Source organism: Hippocampus comes, unplaced genomic scaffold, assembly GCF_001891065.2.
Source record: "Hippocampus comes isolate QL1 unplaced genomic scaffold, H_comes_QL1_v1.1 scaffold154, whole genome shotgun sequence".
NCBI lineage: Eukaryota > Metazoa > Chordata > Actinopteri > Syngnathiformes > Syngnathidae > Hippocampus > Hippocampus comes.
The window spans coordinates 436,157-452,606 of record NW_017806278.1 but is presented as its reverse complement, the minus strand read 5'-3'; the positions used below and the strand labels follow the sequence as shown (position 1 = coordinate 452,606).

The window sequence follows — 16,450 nt, the reverse complement described above, 5'->3', positions numbered from 1 at the left end:
TTCTTACTAAGAAGCGCTATGTAAAACCTGACACCTCGGTAATAGTTTATCTGGATGATCTTGGGGGGGGGGTGATATGACGCAGTTTTGAGGATCAAAAAGCAAAGGCACAATGTGAATGTGGGAAATGCTTCAAATTTCAAGATTTTAGTGGAGGAATGCAAAGACATGATGACACCGGGACCTTGTCAGGAAGTGTAGTACGTTTTCAGCCAGATGTAGAAGCAGTTAGATCTGAATTCTGCATGAAGGAAGAGCAGAAGTGATTATGGGTGTCCCTAGATTGGCAGCTGCATATTGAAACATGGCTGAATTATTGACAGCAGCTGGACAGGAGCATATTTAGATGGAATTACAATGCTCTGGATACGTTGAACGAAGCATATTGGGGTAATTGCAGAAATACAAGTTGTAAGCCATGTTATGTTTTCTTCAGGCACGACTTATTCAGGTCCCTGGGATCAACCTGCAAAAACTCCCTCCTCAAAATTCGTAATTTGATTCTCAAGTGAAGTCTTTTCTGAGCAAAATTGCTCCTCAAACATAAAACAAGTGCCGAGCAGTTAAAAAGGCAGGGATGGCTCAGATCTCTGAGGCTGGGCACGTCCCGCCATGTGTAGCCATTACTGCAAAGGAACGTGTTGTCATAGCAACCAAGCAAACTGGATTTCACTTGACTGTTTTATTGCTGTTTAACCGATTATATTTGATGTCAAGTTAACCCTTTGAGGAATTTCACCGCCCATGATTCAACAGCTTATTTATTTTTTGTGGTTCGCGTTGGCCAATACATTGTCAAGATGTTCCCGTTTCTTAATTTGATGTGACCCGCCGTCTTCTGTGCATTTGCTTCCCCGCATTTTTTTTCCATCTGAGACGGCTTGAGATTTAATTAATATGTGTGTGTTCCAGGGACAACCCGTGGGCCAGTGTGATTTCAATATCCGATTGTTATGCATCGAAAAAGAGATCATTTCTCCGCGGATGGAAAAGATGAAGACCGGACAGATTGACAAAACCAGGGAGCCCTTCAGTGTCCGAAATAAGCCGTTCTTCGATATTCAGGCATCACGCAAGGTAAATCATTCAGAATTTCTTCACAAGTTAACAATCAATGTGGCATTTCAATACATTTTGGTTTGGGAAAATATGGAGAGTCGTGCTGAAATTCAAAGATGCATCTAGGTGCTTGGGAGATAACGGGGTGAAAATCTTCCACTGCAAACAAAGTAGTGTTTCGACTTCGACCGTTTTAATAAAACATGAGCCTCACCACCTCGTGTACCTGAGGCGAAATTTCCTTTTATTTAGTTGTGAGAAAGCTGGAGGTGACTTTTCAATGATTAGCATCCAAGGACGAGGCCGAAGAGAGAGGTTTGTTCTGCCCTTGAGTACTAGCATATTGTTTTTCGTGTTAAAACAGGGAATTCTATTTCATCCAAAAAAGATATATTGTTCTTATTTTAGGTTAATTTTGACTTGCCGAAATACAGTGATGCCTTGAGATACGAGTGACCCGACTTATGAGTTTTTCGATACGCTGTCATTTTGGCGTGTTATTTTATTTGGATTTTTTTTCTTGAGATACGAGCGCTTTATCGTGGCAGGGAACTCGACTCACTTAACAATAATCGGTGCTTGGGGAAACTTGGAGCAGTACACAATAAAAAAAAAAAAAAAAAAAAAAAAGCACATTTATTAAAGAGAACAGTAAGTGTGAGCAAGAGACTTGAGCAGTGTGAAAACACAGAGGCAGAAAAGCCAGCGGGCAGTAGTCTGAAAGCATCCCTGGCCAAAAGCACTATTTATGGGTTTCTTTTATCACGTTCATTCATTTTGTCAAATAACTAATCTTCGCCATCTCGGTCTCAGTCCGGCTGTGCCTTTGGAAAAAGTCAGAGTACAGCTTTTATCCTGTAAAACGCGGTTCAGACACCTTCAAAGATGTACTTGTGCCATAACGTCAGGTCTTGGGGAGGTCAGCGCGCAATTTATTTGATGTTTTGCTCGAGCGTAGATCAATTGGAAACCTTGGCCTGGCGCTTACTTCCGCTAACGATCGGGGGTTTGTGGACGGGATGAGATTTTACAAGCGTCTCTTGCTGTGCCAACACTTGACAATTTAAACTTGGACCTACGGATAGTTTTGATATGTATATTGTAATGTGAAGCATCATATCCTTTCCCGACGATCCAAATATTGAAGTCACTGGATCGTCATCGGTTCTTTTGTGTTGGTCAGTGATCATCTGGCCCCCACACAGCCATATCTCTGTTGTATGGGATGTTAATGTAGGGCAACTGGTGTCTGGCTTTCATTCATAGGAGCACAATCCTCCACTTTATGATATGTTGACCGCAGATTCCTGTTGAGGGGAGGCAATTCAGTCACAGGCTGAAGTTGTGTGCTTGCCTTTGTCTGACGCTAGGTTGATGTGTTTCATGGCTGACACTTGGACATTAAAGTCCTCATTTCCCTTCCAAATGACTCCATTTATTCATTTTGCTTCCTCCGCACACCCAGTTGTACGGACCCGTTTGGCATGCGCCATTTCCACATTTGCACAGCCACGACATGTTTTTGGGGGCTTGAATGGAATTGGCTGAGAAAAAAACAGACAGGTAGCCACTGGAGAAATGTGAAAGCATCCCTGCAGTGAAAGGACCAGGTTGCGCTATTATTCATTTTGGTTTTTTTTTTCCTGCCATCCTTTGGTCCGCTTTTATCCTGAAAGAAAAGTGCCACTGTGGTCTTTGACATTAATTTCCGTCCGCCAAAGTCCTAATATGTTTTTTTTTTTTTTTCTGGTGACTGACTGTGAAAGCTCTCCATCACTTTTTCGAGTTTTGTGCCACTTTTTTCCCCTCCGGCGTACTGGTTTGGCTCAGATATTGAATGCGGACTGTCATGCTGCAGGCATTGAAACTGAGATTAACCAAATAGTAGGAATAGAAATTGTGATCCAAGTAGATATCGTGCCATGGAAGAAGGGGGCATTAGTTTAGCCCAGTTATTTATTTAATTTCCCTCCCCGAGAGTTTGTAGAAGCTTGATAGTCTTACTGCCTCTGTTGTTTGTTGCCGTGAAATGTGTAATACTCACTCACCATCTGGTCTGGTTGTACTCGCTTCCTGAACGGCGGCCTTGCCAGAAATTCTGATCGGCCCAAGTTTATTGTCTCGCTGTGCTACCGGCATCACTCGCATCCCATCTGTTGCAAGTCAGCTAATGCAAGGGCCATTATGGGGGTTTTATTTACAAAGAGTACTGTTCATGCCCATGTAATAAGGAGACTCTGCTGACAAATAGAAGTTGGGCGAAAACACACATTTGTTGCAGAATGAGAGTGATGATCCCCCCCCCAAAAAAACAAAAAACTGTGATATAAAATGCTCCATGTTTGGTATTGAGCCCTTTTAGTACCAGCTCGTCCCAGCAGCCCATGGGTGAAATATTGCGCACGATATCGATTAATGCTCTCTGGCATGTCTCGTTATCCGAGTCTGATCCGTCCGCAGCATCTTTGCGGCTCACTGACCTCACACTTCTGCTGTCAAGTCTTTTGCGCCCTGCAGATGAAAAAGTAAGACCTGTGGCAAGACCTTGCTCTCCTCGAACAAACACTCCTCTTCTCCAGAAATCAATTTTTGCACCCACTCACAGAAGGACATTGTGCACCAAATTAAGCTAGAACATAACATTTTGCATTCACTGGGGAGAAAAGGTGAATACTCCCCGTCTCATCAGCAGTAGCCGTTATACTTATCCAATATCCATTAGTGGTTTATTATTCCCATTGTGCGCATCACCCTGTTTGTCTTTCCTGCTCGGAAATTGGTCTGCAAGTCTTTATGTGCTGTATTTGTTTTTATTTTTTTTATTTATTTTTATTTTAGAACTTCATTCGATCAAATGCCTACCGACTTTTACAGAAAGCATAACGGTCATTTCCAAAATCAGCCTGCGCTTGAGTAACCCTGCCGTGACGTGGGCTTTTGATGGAACCGACAACGATGCACTGGATGTGCAGGGCCATTTACAATAAGCTTCAGAGCCTCTAGCAACAACGGCCCTGTAACTTGACTGGAATATCAATCTGATCCCTTCGCCTTTGAGTAACCCCCCCCCCCACACACACACACACACACACACACACACACACGAGTCTCCCCTGAGCAGAAGATGAACAGACAGCGCAAGGACACAACAACACAATGGACCCGAGGAATGGAAAGCGCATAGGCGTGTGTGCTTCTTGGGCACAGAAAACTTGCCTTTGTATACATCCTTGTTGGCATCCTGCATTTGTTTAAGCAGGAACAGATTTTATTTTTGAATGATGCTACTTTTGATTGGCTGTTACAAATCATGAGGAGAGACTAGTAATGAAGGTGAATGGCATACATAACGCCGCATCAATCTGCTGCCCTGCTACAGCTCAGTTGTACATATTCATTGTCTCCTTCATTGAGTTCAGTCATCAATGGTAGACCGACATTTATCACGGAAGGAAATTGAGTGTTATTCTCTCAGAGCCTGATTTGCTAAGATACCAAATAGCGCGTTCACTAGGAGAGTGGTGAGTGGTGTTGCCTGTGATCTAATCCGATTGTAATCTTTTTCTTTGTCTCAAATAACAGGCGTTTAATTGTACACTTATCACGCACTGTAACAGAGTGTGTGCACTTTTGGCAACAGGTGTAAAAGTGATGGAGACCGCTGGACTTAAATGAGGGTTTTTGCTTTTAGTAGTTTCTCAACATGGCCAATTTTGGAGTACCGGAAGTGATGGAATTCAGAGAAAAAATTTCTCAGCGGAATAATCAAGACAATAATTTCTTCTGAAAATGTAAGATAGCACAGCTCTAATTGAAAATAATTTGTCCTTAATCATATGGCATGACTCCTTCTTGTGACAGGCTCCAAGTCCGCCTTGGGGGCGCTAAACTCAAACATCGCATTGCTGAATTGGCAACATATCTCTAATTTGTAGTTGTTTGTTTCTTTTGGTTGTTTGACGTTTTCAAAAAATGTCGAGAGGAAACATTCCCTCTTTGGCCCTCAATTTGCCTGAGCTTTATTCAAACATTCAAAATCGATGCATTCAAATTCATCTCAGGTTTGATGAATCACATTGGATGCGCCAAATCGTTTTTTTTTTGCATGCACTCCTCCCAGAGTGTTGAAAATGAACTGTGGTTTAATTTTACTCATTTGGAAGACACATTCCTGGGCGTACCCGGGTCATGGATCAACCTACACGTCATTTGTTTGCATGTGCAAACATTTAGTATGTTTCCCCCCCCGTCTCCCAGTGCCTCTGTTGTCCCGCCCTGTGTGCAATGAAAGCCCGATTTCTTAATGGGGCTTTGTTTTGTTTCAACCCCACCCACTCGCCCCTCCCATAGCACACACCGCTTTGTTTGCTTCCCGCGAGCTTTTCTTGAAAGCAGTTGCACTGTCCCCCTCTCCACTTAATCACTTCAAGGTACTTCCTTACAGAAAGTGGGCGTTTTGAGTGGAAGTCTTATTTCTGCTCTCCTCTCCATCCAAGTTCACCGTGTTGAGCGAAAGTGGTGGGTGGGTGTGCTAAGACGGCAAGAGAAGTGAAATGGAACTCCTGGATCTCACCGCCCACCTGCCTTTCCCGCAGAAAGACGTCGTTTCTTTCTAGTCTGGCTCTCTGCCTTTCTCGGTGTCAGCATAATTGTCAAGTTTGGTGTGATCATTCATCACTCTCAAGAGCACTGATGTGGCGTGATTTCCTTCTCCAAATACTGCGGGGAGCAAACACATTTGAGTAGCCGTTTAAGTGTATGTGGCAGGGCGCACTCTTCATTTTTCTTACATGTAAATGAAAGCTATTTTTCTGTCTGCCTCCGTAGCGAAAAACGTCTCGAAAGTATTTTTCTCGACTTACCGTGAAAGGAAGCCCGTCATCAGCGAACCTCAGCCTTGTCTCGGGGAATGACATGATTTGTCAGGAATACATTAAATTCAAATGTGGTTACGTTATGCCGTGATTTGTGGTTCTCGTGACGGAGGTTATTAGTTTGTCTGGCTCAGTTCAGCGACAGGATGGATGGATGATTCTGTCTTCCCCTGCGTTGCGGAGCGTCCCACTTTATCAGATGAAAGCAACTGGTCACGTGCTTTCTCAATGACTGCGGGCTCCCTGATTGAAATGTCAGCGTTGCACAAGAGTGGCAGGCTGCTGATTAATTTCGGTTCATGTTGTCTTTTAGTCGTGATTACACGGTTCATTATTCAGTGATTGAGTCTGTGCGAGTAAAGAAAGCAATGCTTTGGGAAGAAGAGGAATGAGCGAGCGCCTGTGTCTGTTTGCAGGATTTTCATTCACCTTTTGGGTCGTCTGTGTTAATGTCATTCTTTCGAAGGTCATCGTCAAGCCCCCTTCCTCGTGGAGATGATAATCCATCCGAAATGGGACTCCCGACGGGAATAATGCGACTGTAACCGTAACCCATGTCGATTTGAGCCGGTGTCATCGCAGAACACTAATCGATTCGATGAACGAGCATCTGCAAAAAAAAAAACGATCCACTGGCGGTAAAGCACATCGACAGTTCAACAATAAAAGCAGAGACCATTAAAACACGGTCAAGTATGGCACATTAGAGGGGCACAGACAATAAATAAGGTGCTGGAGGGGAAGTTCAGTCGAGGCCAGCCAAACAGTTTGTCACCAAATCTAACACTGTTATTATTCTCATCGCTAATTTGCAGCCAACAATCAGATATCTTTTCAACAAACTTGGTTAGCGAGAAAAGGAGATGACACCAGTTGATTTTCTGGTTCAAGAATGGGTGCTTTGCCTGAGGTGTACTCTCCGAGTGCCTCGTCGTTTCCATCTGCCTTAATTCATTTTGATCGCCTGCCTGGAGATTAGACATGATACCCTGCGCTCTCGTCACTAATGCCTTTCTTCTTTATTGATCAAGGCAATTTCCTGGTTGCCTAAAATTTGGGACTGTGTCATCTTCTTGAACGCGTAAAAGCCGAGTTTCCGCTTGGGCAAGTATGCCATTACAATCAACTCGAAAATTGTTTTTGCGTTTGCTTCGTAATAGTCTCCCTTTTTGCTCGGCTTGTTGTGCTGCATTTATTGTTTGCCCTTTCAAGGGATTTTATCAGATGCGGTCTTGTGATGTGCAATCGTATAGTAAAGTGGCTATTTCGTTTCACGTTACGAGAATTTTCCAAGGCATATGATACTGTTTTAGATTGATTTTCTATCCCCCTTGCAGCAGCAGCAGCAGCAGACTTCTCCCCTTACCGCTGCTGGTTGAATTGTATTTTTTTCAGATTTGTAATTCATCTCTAACATTGTCACCATGAACTTTGTCCTTTTTTTTGTTGTTGTTCATGGATAGTAAAACACTTGATTGGAACATCTGTCATTTCATCGCTGAAAATAAGTTTACTCTTTCAAACTCTACTTGGAACCCGAGTTTGCACACTCATTATTTCTCATCATTCACGCTTCTGTCTTGAGGATCTTTTCTGGAGTGTTATCGCACTCTGCTGTGTTTATGCTTCACGTTTCAGATAACGTGTTTTTATTGTACAATTTTGTGGCTTTCCCCGAGGCTGTTAGTGTCCCAATACAAACATTCATTCCCCTTTCTCTGCTACCGCTTTGCAGTAATGGAAGACAAGAAATACATTCCTCACACGCATCAGCCATCAATTATTTGTCAACATTTTCCATTTCTAAAGATGAACTCCGGATAGACCAGTTTTCTCCGAACGCTATCTATTTCATATCTTCCAAATACTAAGCCTCGGATTCCTTTGCAATGGATCAAGTTTTGCCTGACTCCATTCTCTTTACATTTTAGCTCTTGGAAGGCAGTTTTACGTCCCAGGTCAGCCACGAAGTTGATGGCCTCATCTTCCAGCCATGTGGGGTAAGTAAGGCCCACTTGACAAATGCATCTAATAAATACGAGAAACAGAAATTTCACAGGAACGCGGTCCCGCTGCGTTTGACTTGAGAAGCGGCTAAATTCTGACGCAGTTGCACTCGGTTTTGGAATAACAGTGCAGAAGTCACGATGGGAAAAAAAAATACATAAAATAACCATCAAAGAATTGAAATAATTGTCCAACAAATACTAGTGAGGATAAGTGGTTCAGAAGTTCAAAAATTAAAATACAATTGAATATTAAATGCTATTATTTGGCATTTTATCTTTTATCAGTCAGGGTTTCTGCCACTTTGCATGTCGGGAAACACAATCTTGACTCACTCAATAAATCCTCTCATTAAAATGCATTTACTTTTCTGACCTTTTTGCTCGCAACATGGTTTATTGACTGGCACGGAGGGACTAATGCGTCATCCTGTATAAGCAAGCATTGATTTGTAAATAATATTTCACATTAGCAGCCGCAATGTGAAACAACACAGCAACTCAGTCGGAAGCAACGTATACATTTCGTTTTGGAGAATGACTGTGAATTTGTAGAGATTGGATCGAAAATCATTCCTAGAGATCTCAAATAAAGGCCCCTGCTGCAGCATTTTATAGTCTTTAACAAATCGGGGATCCGTATCGGATGAAGAAGCAAGCGCTGCCCGGCACTGCAGCCACTTCCAAAGCTTTGTTCCTCTCCCCAGTCGATGCATTGTTAATCTTTTTTGCGTGAATGAGATTAGGCCTCAGGGGTTGATCTTACCGGGGCCTTGCTACTGTGAACGTCCATTAATATTCGCACAAAGGATCTTACTGCAGCAGCGGTAGGTGTCTTATCAGAGCCACTGCAGAGCCTCTCTGGAATATGTTTTCTTTGTTCACGGGATCGTACCACCTTCAAGACCTTTGACCTTCAACGCAGATGGCTAATATAAAAATGGTAGATTGACTATTGAATGAAGAGGTTCTTTTGCTCTTTTCGTGATTGTCTCCATCACAACAGATAGCTAACAAAGGATTGGGCATTATTTCAAATATATTCCAAAATAGTTTTGGCAAAGCTCCTGAAACCCAAGTTAATAGGTCGGCGCAAGGTTGCGGGGGCTGCGGAGCGACTGGTTCTGAGTGTGCTCGCGAGTTCACGGCTGATGATTGACACCTAGTTGGTCACTCCTTCTGCCTCTGATAGGTTGTTGCACCTCGGTGCGGTTTTGTTAAACACAGTTATATATATTTGCCAATGTTTTTCTAATGACTTTATCCCATTTTGACATTTCTGTGCAAAACTTCTTTCAATCCACACGCATTGTTGCTTGGCGCTCGCTGATTGTAATTGCATAATATTCCCACGTTTGCTGTTACGGGGCCCATACCACATATGTTTGTGTTGAATATTGTAATGAATATAGGCACATTGTTATCCATTGTATTTATTTTAAAAAAACAACAACAAGAAAGCATAAATTGCATCAGTATTGAATTAAGCGATGGATGACATGCATGTGCAATCTCCTTTTCTGTGAATGTTTTTATTCCGGATTCCAGAATACGGGACCCGTGAGAACATATTCATCTTGTTAAGATTTCGCCAGTCTTGTTGCCGCGCATCCATTTTCTTTCTTTATTGTTGTTTTTCTCCTCCTTTTTCCTGCGGCAAAGTGAAAAGCGTGGAGCTCTGTCTCTTCCTGCGCAAATATGGATTGTAAAGGATCAAATGGAGGCAAGCTATTTCAGGACTTAAAAGGGAGTAACAAATCTCTGATCTGCAGCCGTTCAATAGCTTGTCACCTTTTCTGTTTGCTGCGCCCTCCAGCTTCTACTATACAGTCCCCCTCCCCCCACCCCCCACCGTGTCATTTATTTCCCCGTGGTGACTTGAAGGGTTATGGTTTGGTCCCGCCAACAATACCCGATTTACAGTAGTAGTTGTTTTCACATATCTCTATCGACGTAATGATGCCTATGAATTTGTATTTGTGATGCCGTTGTTCCCTCATGCAAGCGCAACCCTGTTTTGCCCTCTTTTTTTCTTCACAGGGAGTTTCAGCATGCCTGCAAACAAGAGCTTGTAATGGGATTGAGTGTCAGGTTTATATAATTGCATCTGGATTCAAATGTATGCATGCATATTCCACAGAACAACAAATGAAGAGAACAGAATTGCTCAAGAAAAACAGGCATTTTTATTATTCCTAAAGCGTTACCGTGATACAAGTAGGCCGTGCTTGACTGGCTGAGATAAATTACGATAGTTAACAATTTCAAGCACTTTCCTATTTGCCAAAATTAAACACGTCATTAAAACAGGCAATGATAGCCACCACCACCCCGACTGCCTTAACAGTCCTTTGTTTATTTTATTTTGGTGTTTGTCTTTGGTTTGGTCCAAGACATAGCGGACGTAATAATTCAGTGCAATCAGGATCCGAGGTCAATATCACTGATAGGTTGTATCATTTAAAATGATCACAATTTTTCCCTTTCTCAGTGAAGCAAGGGAAAATTCTTGGTTGTCCATGGGCTGACTTCATTAAACATAAATGACATCAAATGGTTTCATTATCACCGTAATCGATGCGGACAGTATTATGATAGGAGTATATACTATAATATTGATGTGCCACTGACTTGCTCTGGACTAGAAAATACGCGAGTGCATAAAGTGGATGGTTGAAGTCTAAAACATTTAAATGAGAGAGAAAAATTTCGGCACTTCTAAAGCCTTTTGCATCACTGTCACGATCATCAGTCAGACGGCGGCCGCCTTTGCGTTGCTCTCTGGGACCCGCTGGGCACTTTCAAAGCAATCTGGCATTATTACATGGAAATAATTTTGATACAAGTACGGCTGAATTCAACGTGCAACGCCAAGGTCTCTTTTTCTCTTAGGCAATAATAAAGCTTTTGTTTTGTAAAGTCCAATATTATCAACGCCGAAATTGCAAATAGAAGTGCTGCTGGGTGCCCCTTGCCATTTGGGAATGCTTTTCACGGTCGCGTGTTTAATCGGGTGTCTGATTGGGTTTTATCAGATTGTTGCTCGGATCTATTCATCGGAGACTGCACTTTGCTTTTGAGTGGAAGAGGTTACAAAACCATTCAGAGCAGCAAGGAAGTCGACGTTCAAAAATCCTTTTTCTATGCGTGCACACTGCAGTTGTGAATTCCAAACGCTCACTAGCGCGTGTTCTCATCAGCTTTGCAGGTGAGCTGGAGCCCAACCCTGCTGACTAAGAAGGCGGCAGGGTAGAACAGGTTATAAAAAGCCCCTCTGTTTCATTATTATTATTTTTTTTTAATCACAAAAACTTGGCATTTCAAAATGGTATAATGTAGACCTTTTCGATCAACGATATATTCATCAAAGGACATTTCTATGTTCTGTGTCGGCAGAGATACAAGCCCGGAAGGTGCGATGACATCCTGAAGTGGAAGCCCCCAAACCTCAATTCGGTGGACTTTCGCCTCAAGATTACAAAAGTCGGAGGCGAAGGGTATGTGGAACGGTACCCCTTGCACGCTTCACACTGTCTATGCTGATGTCACTTTGTGTTTCACAGTCCGAAAGATACCTTACATGGACAAGAAATGAACTGACATGAATCTTTCCTCTGTCTATTTCTCACACTTGCCCCCACCCCTCCCCCACCCCACTCCCTTCCTTTCAAATTGCCTTGGGGACCAATTGCTCTTATGAAACCACTGCAATAGTGTCCAGCGCTCCTTCCTTTTACCATATTGGCAGAGAATGTTTGCTTTTAGAGCCGATAAGTGCAAAGAGCACGGCTGCCCTTCACGTTTTTTTCCCTCATTTTCTGGTCATCACGCTCTGTAACATGAATTATTCAGATGCACCGGTGCTTATCTCTGCGAGCCCCCGCCCGCCCTCAAAAAGTATTTTTATGCCGTAAAAGGCAATCATTCCCTCGCAGGTAATTAGAGGATTTCCATGTTTCTAGTCTGCTTTTATAGTAGAAAGGTTATCAATTGCAAGTGGAAGCTGTCATTCCATTGAAATAACCTGAAATGGAGTTTCAGGTTTGATTAGCATTTGTAAATAAGGATTGTAAGATTATACTCACGCAGTGGTGCTGGGTTGACACTTATGTGATGAAAAGATGCGCTGACGTCGACTAGTTTAATGTTTTTGCAGTACTGCAATTTAAAAAAAAAAATCACTGGAAGAGGGAATGTTTTTGAATCTGGTCACTGCGCTCTGAGCTTGGCCGTGGAACAATGTGTGCCAGTGCACTCATCTCATCCCATTACAGCAGACTTGATGCTCACGCAGCCTCCTCCTCTGAGAGACGGGCGACCTCACTGACCGTCTCCGGCTTCTGAGCCTCGCCATCATTCATCGGCAGTCGCTCACGCTTCATCAAAGTCGAATCTTGTGCGCGGGAGAACACGGGGGCATCATTGTAGTTGCCGTTTGAGAGAGTCGTGATACTTCTCCCCAAAGAGGAATTGATTGGCAGCGGCCCTCATCCGACCTCGCTCCATCTTGGACTTTCAAGTCGCTCCTCAGTTACCGCCCGAGCGAAAGCGAGAGCCGGACAGACACACGAGGAGCTAACCGTCGCGTATTCATCGGCCCACGCAATCAGTTCTGCAGTTTCTTCAATGCATCTTTGAAAGAAACACAGTTCTGAGGTTGGGTCCGAGTCTGGGCTTCGGTCTTTCAAGGACAGGACGCACCAAGAATAAATTGTTGTGTTTGGTTATTTTCCGTGCGTAACTTTCTTCGAGCCCAGATTAGACGTATCTGGTGGGCTGCAAAGCAATGCATAAGGAAAAGCGCGACTGTTGCCTTGAGATAAGGAGAGCACATTTGTCATCGAATATATGGTTTTTATCAATTTTTCAAGTTAGATTCTACTTCCCTGTTTTTGTTGTTGTTGTTTTTTTTTTGTTTTGTTTTTTTTTATTATTAATAATTTCCTCTGGGCTGTAGAACATTATTTTTCTTCTTCTGCTTCTCTTGACATTTAGTGCAACCAACACTATTACATCCCAGTCTGTTTTTTAAACGCTGTAACGTTTGATACTTTAGTTGACCCTAACTCCGTGACAAGTGATGATGTGTTCAACTGAGCAGCAGTAAAATTCTCGGTTGCATTTTTTTTTTTTTCTTCATTTTTGTAACAGCTCTGTTAGTCAGGCGTATTAATAGAGCAGTGACAAGAAAGGACAGATGCATGGGTCCATTACTGCAGCAGGGCTGTTTGGCTCTTTTAATGTCCTTCCTTCCTCTCCGTGTTGGCTATTATTACACGGAAGGATGCCGGAGTGACACTTTCCTATTTCTTCTCATTCTCTGAATGAAATTCACAAGAGCCGCACTGTAGTTGGAGCTATCAGTTAGTAACAATAGCCCCCTTTGTTTCCGCCGCACGGATGGTTAACTAAAATAAAACGGGAACCCGCTCTCGACTCTCGGATTCTAATAGAGCTTGATTGTCTGCAAATAACAACAGGCTCGTGGTTGGGGGGCAATGAGAGGGTGCTGAGCACTGGGGCAGTGTGTGATTAAGACATCTGTTGGGCTGCATCTCGGGTGTGAGACAGAAATACTGCGCAGACACTTTCATTGTACCCGCACACACACACGCACAGATGCAAATAAAACTCACCAAGGTGTGATTGAACTGCGCCGACAGCTTACAGTCTCACTTTGTACGTAATGGGTGGAATCTTATTTTCTATTCTGGACAGTTTCTTCCGATTTATCTTAGCCTCAGCCTTGGATTGTGGACATAATGTCGTTTTTTGTTTTTTTTTTTTTTTTTTCCCCCTGCACCTCAAGCTGCGCACAGAGACAGAAGGGCTCGCGGGGGTGCAATATCACATTCCTGTCATTCTGTTACTAGCTGCAAAATGGAAGCAGCGTGATGATGTCTTTGCACCACTCAAGATACTCTTGAGCTGGATCCTTCACACACTATTAACTATAGTCTATTTTTATTTTATTTTTTTTAATCTTTACAGGCTGCTGCCTCAGACGGTCGGCTTGCTTTACGTCGGCAACTACGAGAGGCCCTTTGCAAAGATGAAGGTGAGAGAATGTGTTGCTTTTCATGAATGACACATCTTGTGATCCTGTTTAATGAATTCCATTTTCAAGTCTGGTGTGATGTGGGTGCAAAGTATACTCTTTATGAAACATCTATCATATTCTAGTAATCACATTAAACAGTGTCCTGAATGCCTTATCTCTTTGAGACACCCGAACCCTTCCGCGCATTTCCTTCAACTCCCCCCGGCAACTATAGGAGCAAACATGGTATATGATGATCCTCTTAGAGCTGATTTACGGCCATCTCGGGCATACTTTTGACACACGATGCATCACTTATGCTAATGAGCCTCTGGAAACTGGTGTAAATAATTAGTCTCGCTAATTATTTATACTTCTCCTACTTCATTTCTACTCCCATTTCCCTGATGCACGCCCGCTACGAGACTCGAAATGAAACGGAGTCATTTTCCAGAGCCCGTCGGCTGCGCATTTTAGCTGAATTCTACCGATATGTGGCCGATGAGTGGAGCTCATTAATCATTGAAAATCTGGCAGTTGGCTGACAGACCTTGTCACCAGAAATGAGAATAAGAGCATCTCATCGTTGGACTGCTTCTTTCTGATGAAGCTACGACGGTCTAGAAATGTGAACTTGGCCTGCAGACTGCACTTTTTGTCACAATGTCATGAATGCGGGCATTGGCTCCGATTTGAGTCCAAGGTACAATGTCTCAAGTCCCCCATCTACAAGTACGCTGGATATACCAAAATTCTGTCATATGCAGTCATGTAACAGTCGAAAAAAAAAAAAAAAATCCTCCTGCCAAGCTCTCGGATAACCATGAGCACGCATGCGCCGCCAGAACCAACAGATTTGGACAGATTAAGCACCAGGTGTTCTGGGAAAAAGTGGCAGCCAACATGTCGACCTACACCAGCAGGAAGAGACTCAGCCTGTAGCTCGCCTATACTGCCCTTCACTTGTCTGCCAGCATGCTGTGCAGAGTTCTCGGAAGGCATCGTCCCCCCACAGGGCCTCGGTTCTGTTTGAAGAGTCTTTCCTTGCCGCTATTTCCAAGTGCTTGCTCGTGTGGAATTCACTTTATTTTCTTATATCATGTAAGGGGGAATTTGGGAATCTGTGAAGCGCCTCGATAAATCTTCTGCTTTGAATTGGCACGATATGAATACAAGTGACATGACTTTGTGATCGTGTCACTCCTTTAGATGCTTGTCCAACCTGAAAAAAAAAAGGATGGACCAGAAATATTGTTGGGTAACCAGTCACACTGATGCTGCTGGCTGGCGTACAGTGGAGCTGAAACTCGGCACCGCTTTTTGTGATTTGCGTCACAAGTGTACAACATGTACGAAATGTGCAGAGATGCAACGTTGCCACGTTTGCGGTCAAACACTTGATTTCTATATTTTGTGGCCGCAATGTTCAATGCGGTACGTGACTTGCCAACACGCCCTGCTCCTGCTTTAAAGGCTTGTTAATTTGTATGTCTGAATTGCACTTGATGGAATTTGGCTCTGCGGCTTGTGTTCTCCATCTTCCTCCCTCGCACGCCGTCTTGCTTCCTGTGTGATATTTGTGGCGCCCCCGCTGTCAGTCCAGATGCCCCACACCCCGGGAAGGATGAAGCCCTCGTGTAGAATCCTAGGATCTTGCCAAACTCCTTCGCTTTCTTGGCTGATTTTCCTTGCCTGACCTTTGCTGAATGTCAATGTTCCCTGCGAACGTGGATGACACGCTGTTCGATGGTCTTTGTTGGTGTTGACTTGCCTTTTGTTCACCGAGGCGGTCTTTCAAGTAGCTGATCGTTGGTTACCGTGGCAAAGGGAGATACGTTTTTGTCTTTTTTGTCGTTTGTGTGCCATCGTTGAGTATTTTCAACCTCCAACTTGAAGGCGAAATGGCCGCGCTTTGCTGTTCAGATGTCCAACGGATTGTCTTCATCTCAAATATCAGGAAGCAAGTCTGCGATCCAGATCACAGCTCACAACTCATCTGTTGGTTTGTTTGTCATACTATCCCGCTGCATTCAATGGTGCCGCAACTGAGAAGTCTGTTTTGTTTGGTTGAGCCTAAAAGATTGTCTCGTCGGAATTGGGCAAAATCCCGACATGGCAAGACAGCCTCTTATATTGCCGTAGCCTCATTCGCGGTTGGGTTGATCAAACAGGATGAAGGGGTATCATCAACTGACATCTTCCGATATTAGAAGCCAGTTCTATGTGAAGCAAGGGAGAGATAAGGTAGTCATGGGGCGATGAGACATGACAGCGGCATTGGCAGTGATGGGCTCAAATGGATGAAATGGATCAGAAAGTGAATGCATCATCGGAGTCGAGGTTGCACAATAACAATTTTTTTTAAAAAGGCTAATTATGGGAAATGTTGTCTCGCATTCTCGCCAGTCTCGTGAATGTTCCAGGTAGATGTCCCTGCCGTTGTTTTTCGAGTTTAGTTCTGCTCAGCTGGT

General features: G+C 43.5%; 1 protein-coding gene across 5 annotated transcripts in view; it reads left to right on the top strand.

The window, feature by feature from the left end:
• rngtt (RNA guanylyltransferase and 5'-phosphatase) overlaps positions 1 to 16,450 on the top strand; it is a 48,355-nt gene that overhangs the window by 30,140 nt on the left and 1,765 nt on the right. For 4 of the 5 annotated variants that reach the window (XM_019857841.1, XM_019857837.1, XM_019857842.1 and 1 more), the window contains 4 exons: positions 913 to 1,077; positions 7,865 to 7,933; positions 11,336 to 11,436; positions 13,931 to 13,997. In XM_019857841.1, coding sequence (XP_019713400.1) covers positions 913 to 1,077; positions 7,865 to 7,933; positions 11,336 to 11,436; positions 13,931 to 13,997 — 402 coding nt within the window. The remainder of the gene's footprint in view (positions 1 to 912; positions 1,078 to 7,864; positions 7,934 to 11,335; positions 11,437 to 13,930; positions 13,998 to 16,450) is intronic. The other variant, XM_019857838.1, reaches the window with a different exon arrangement.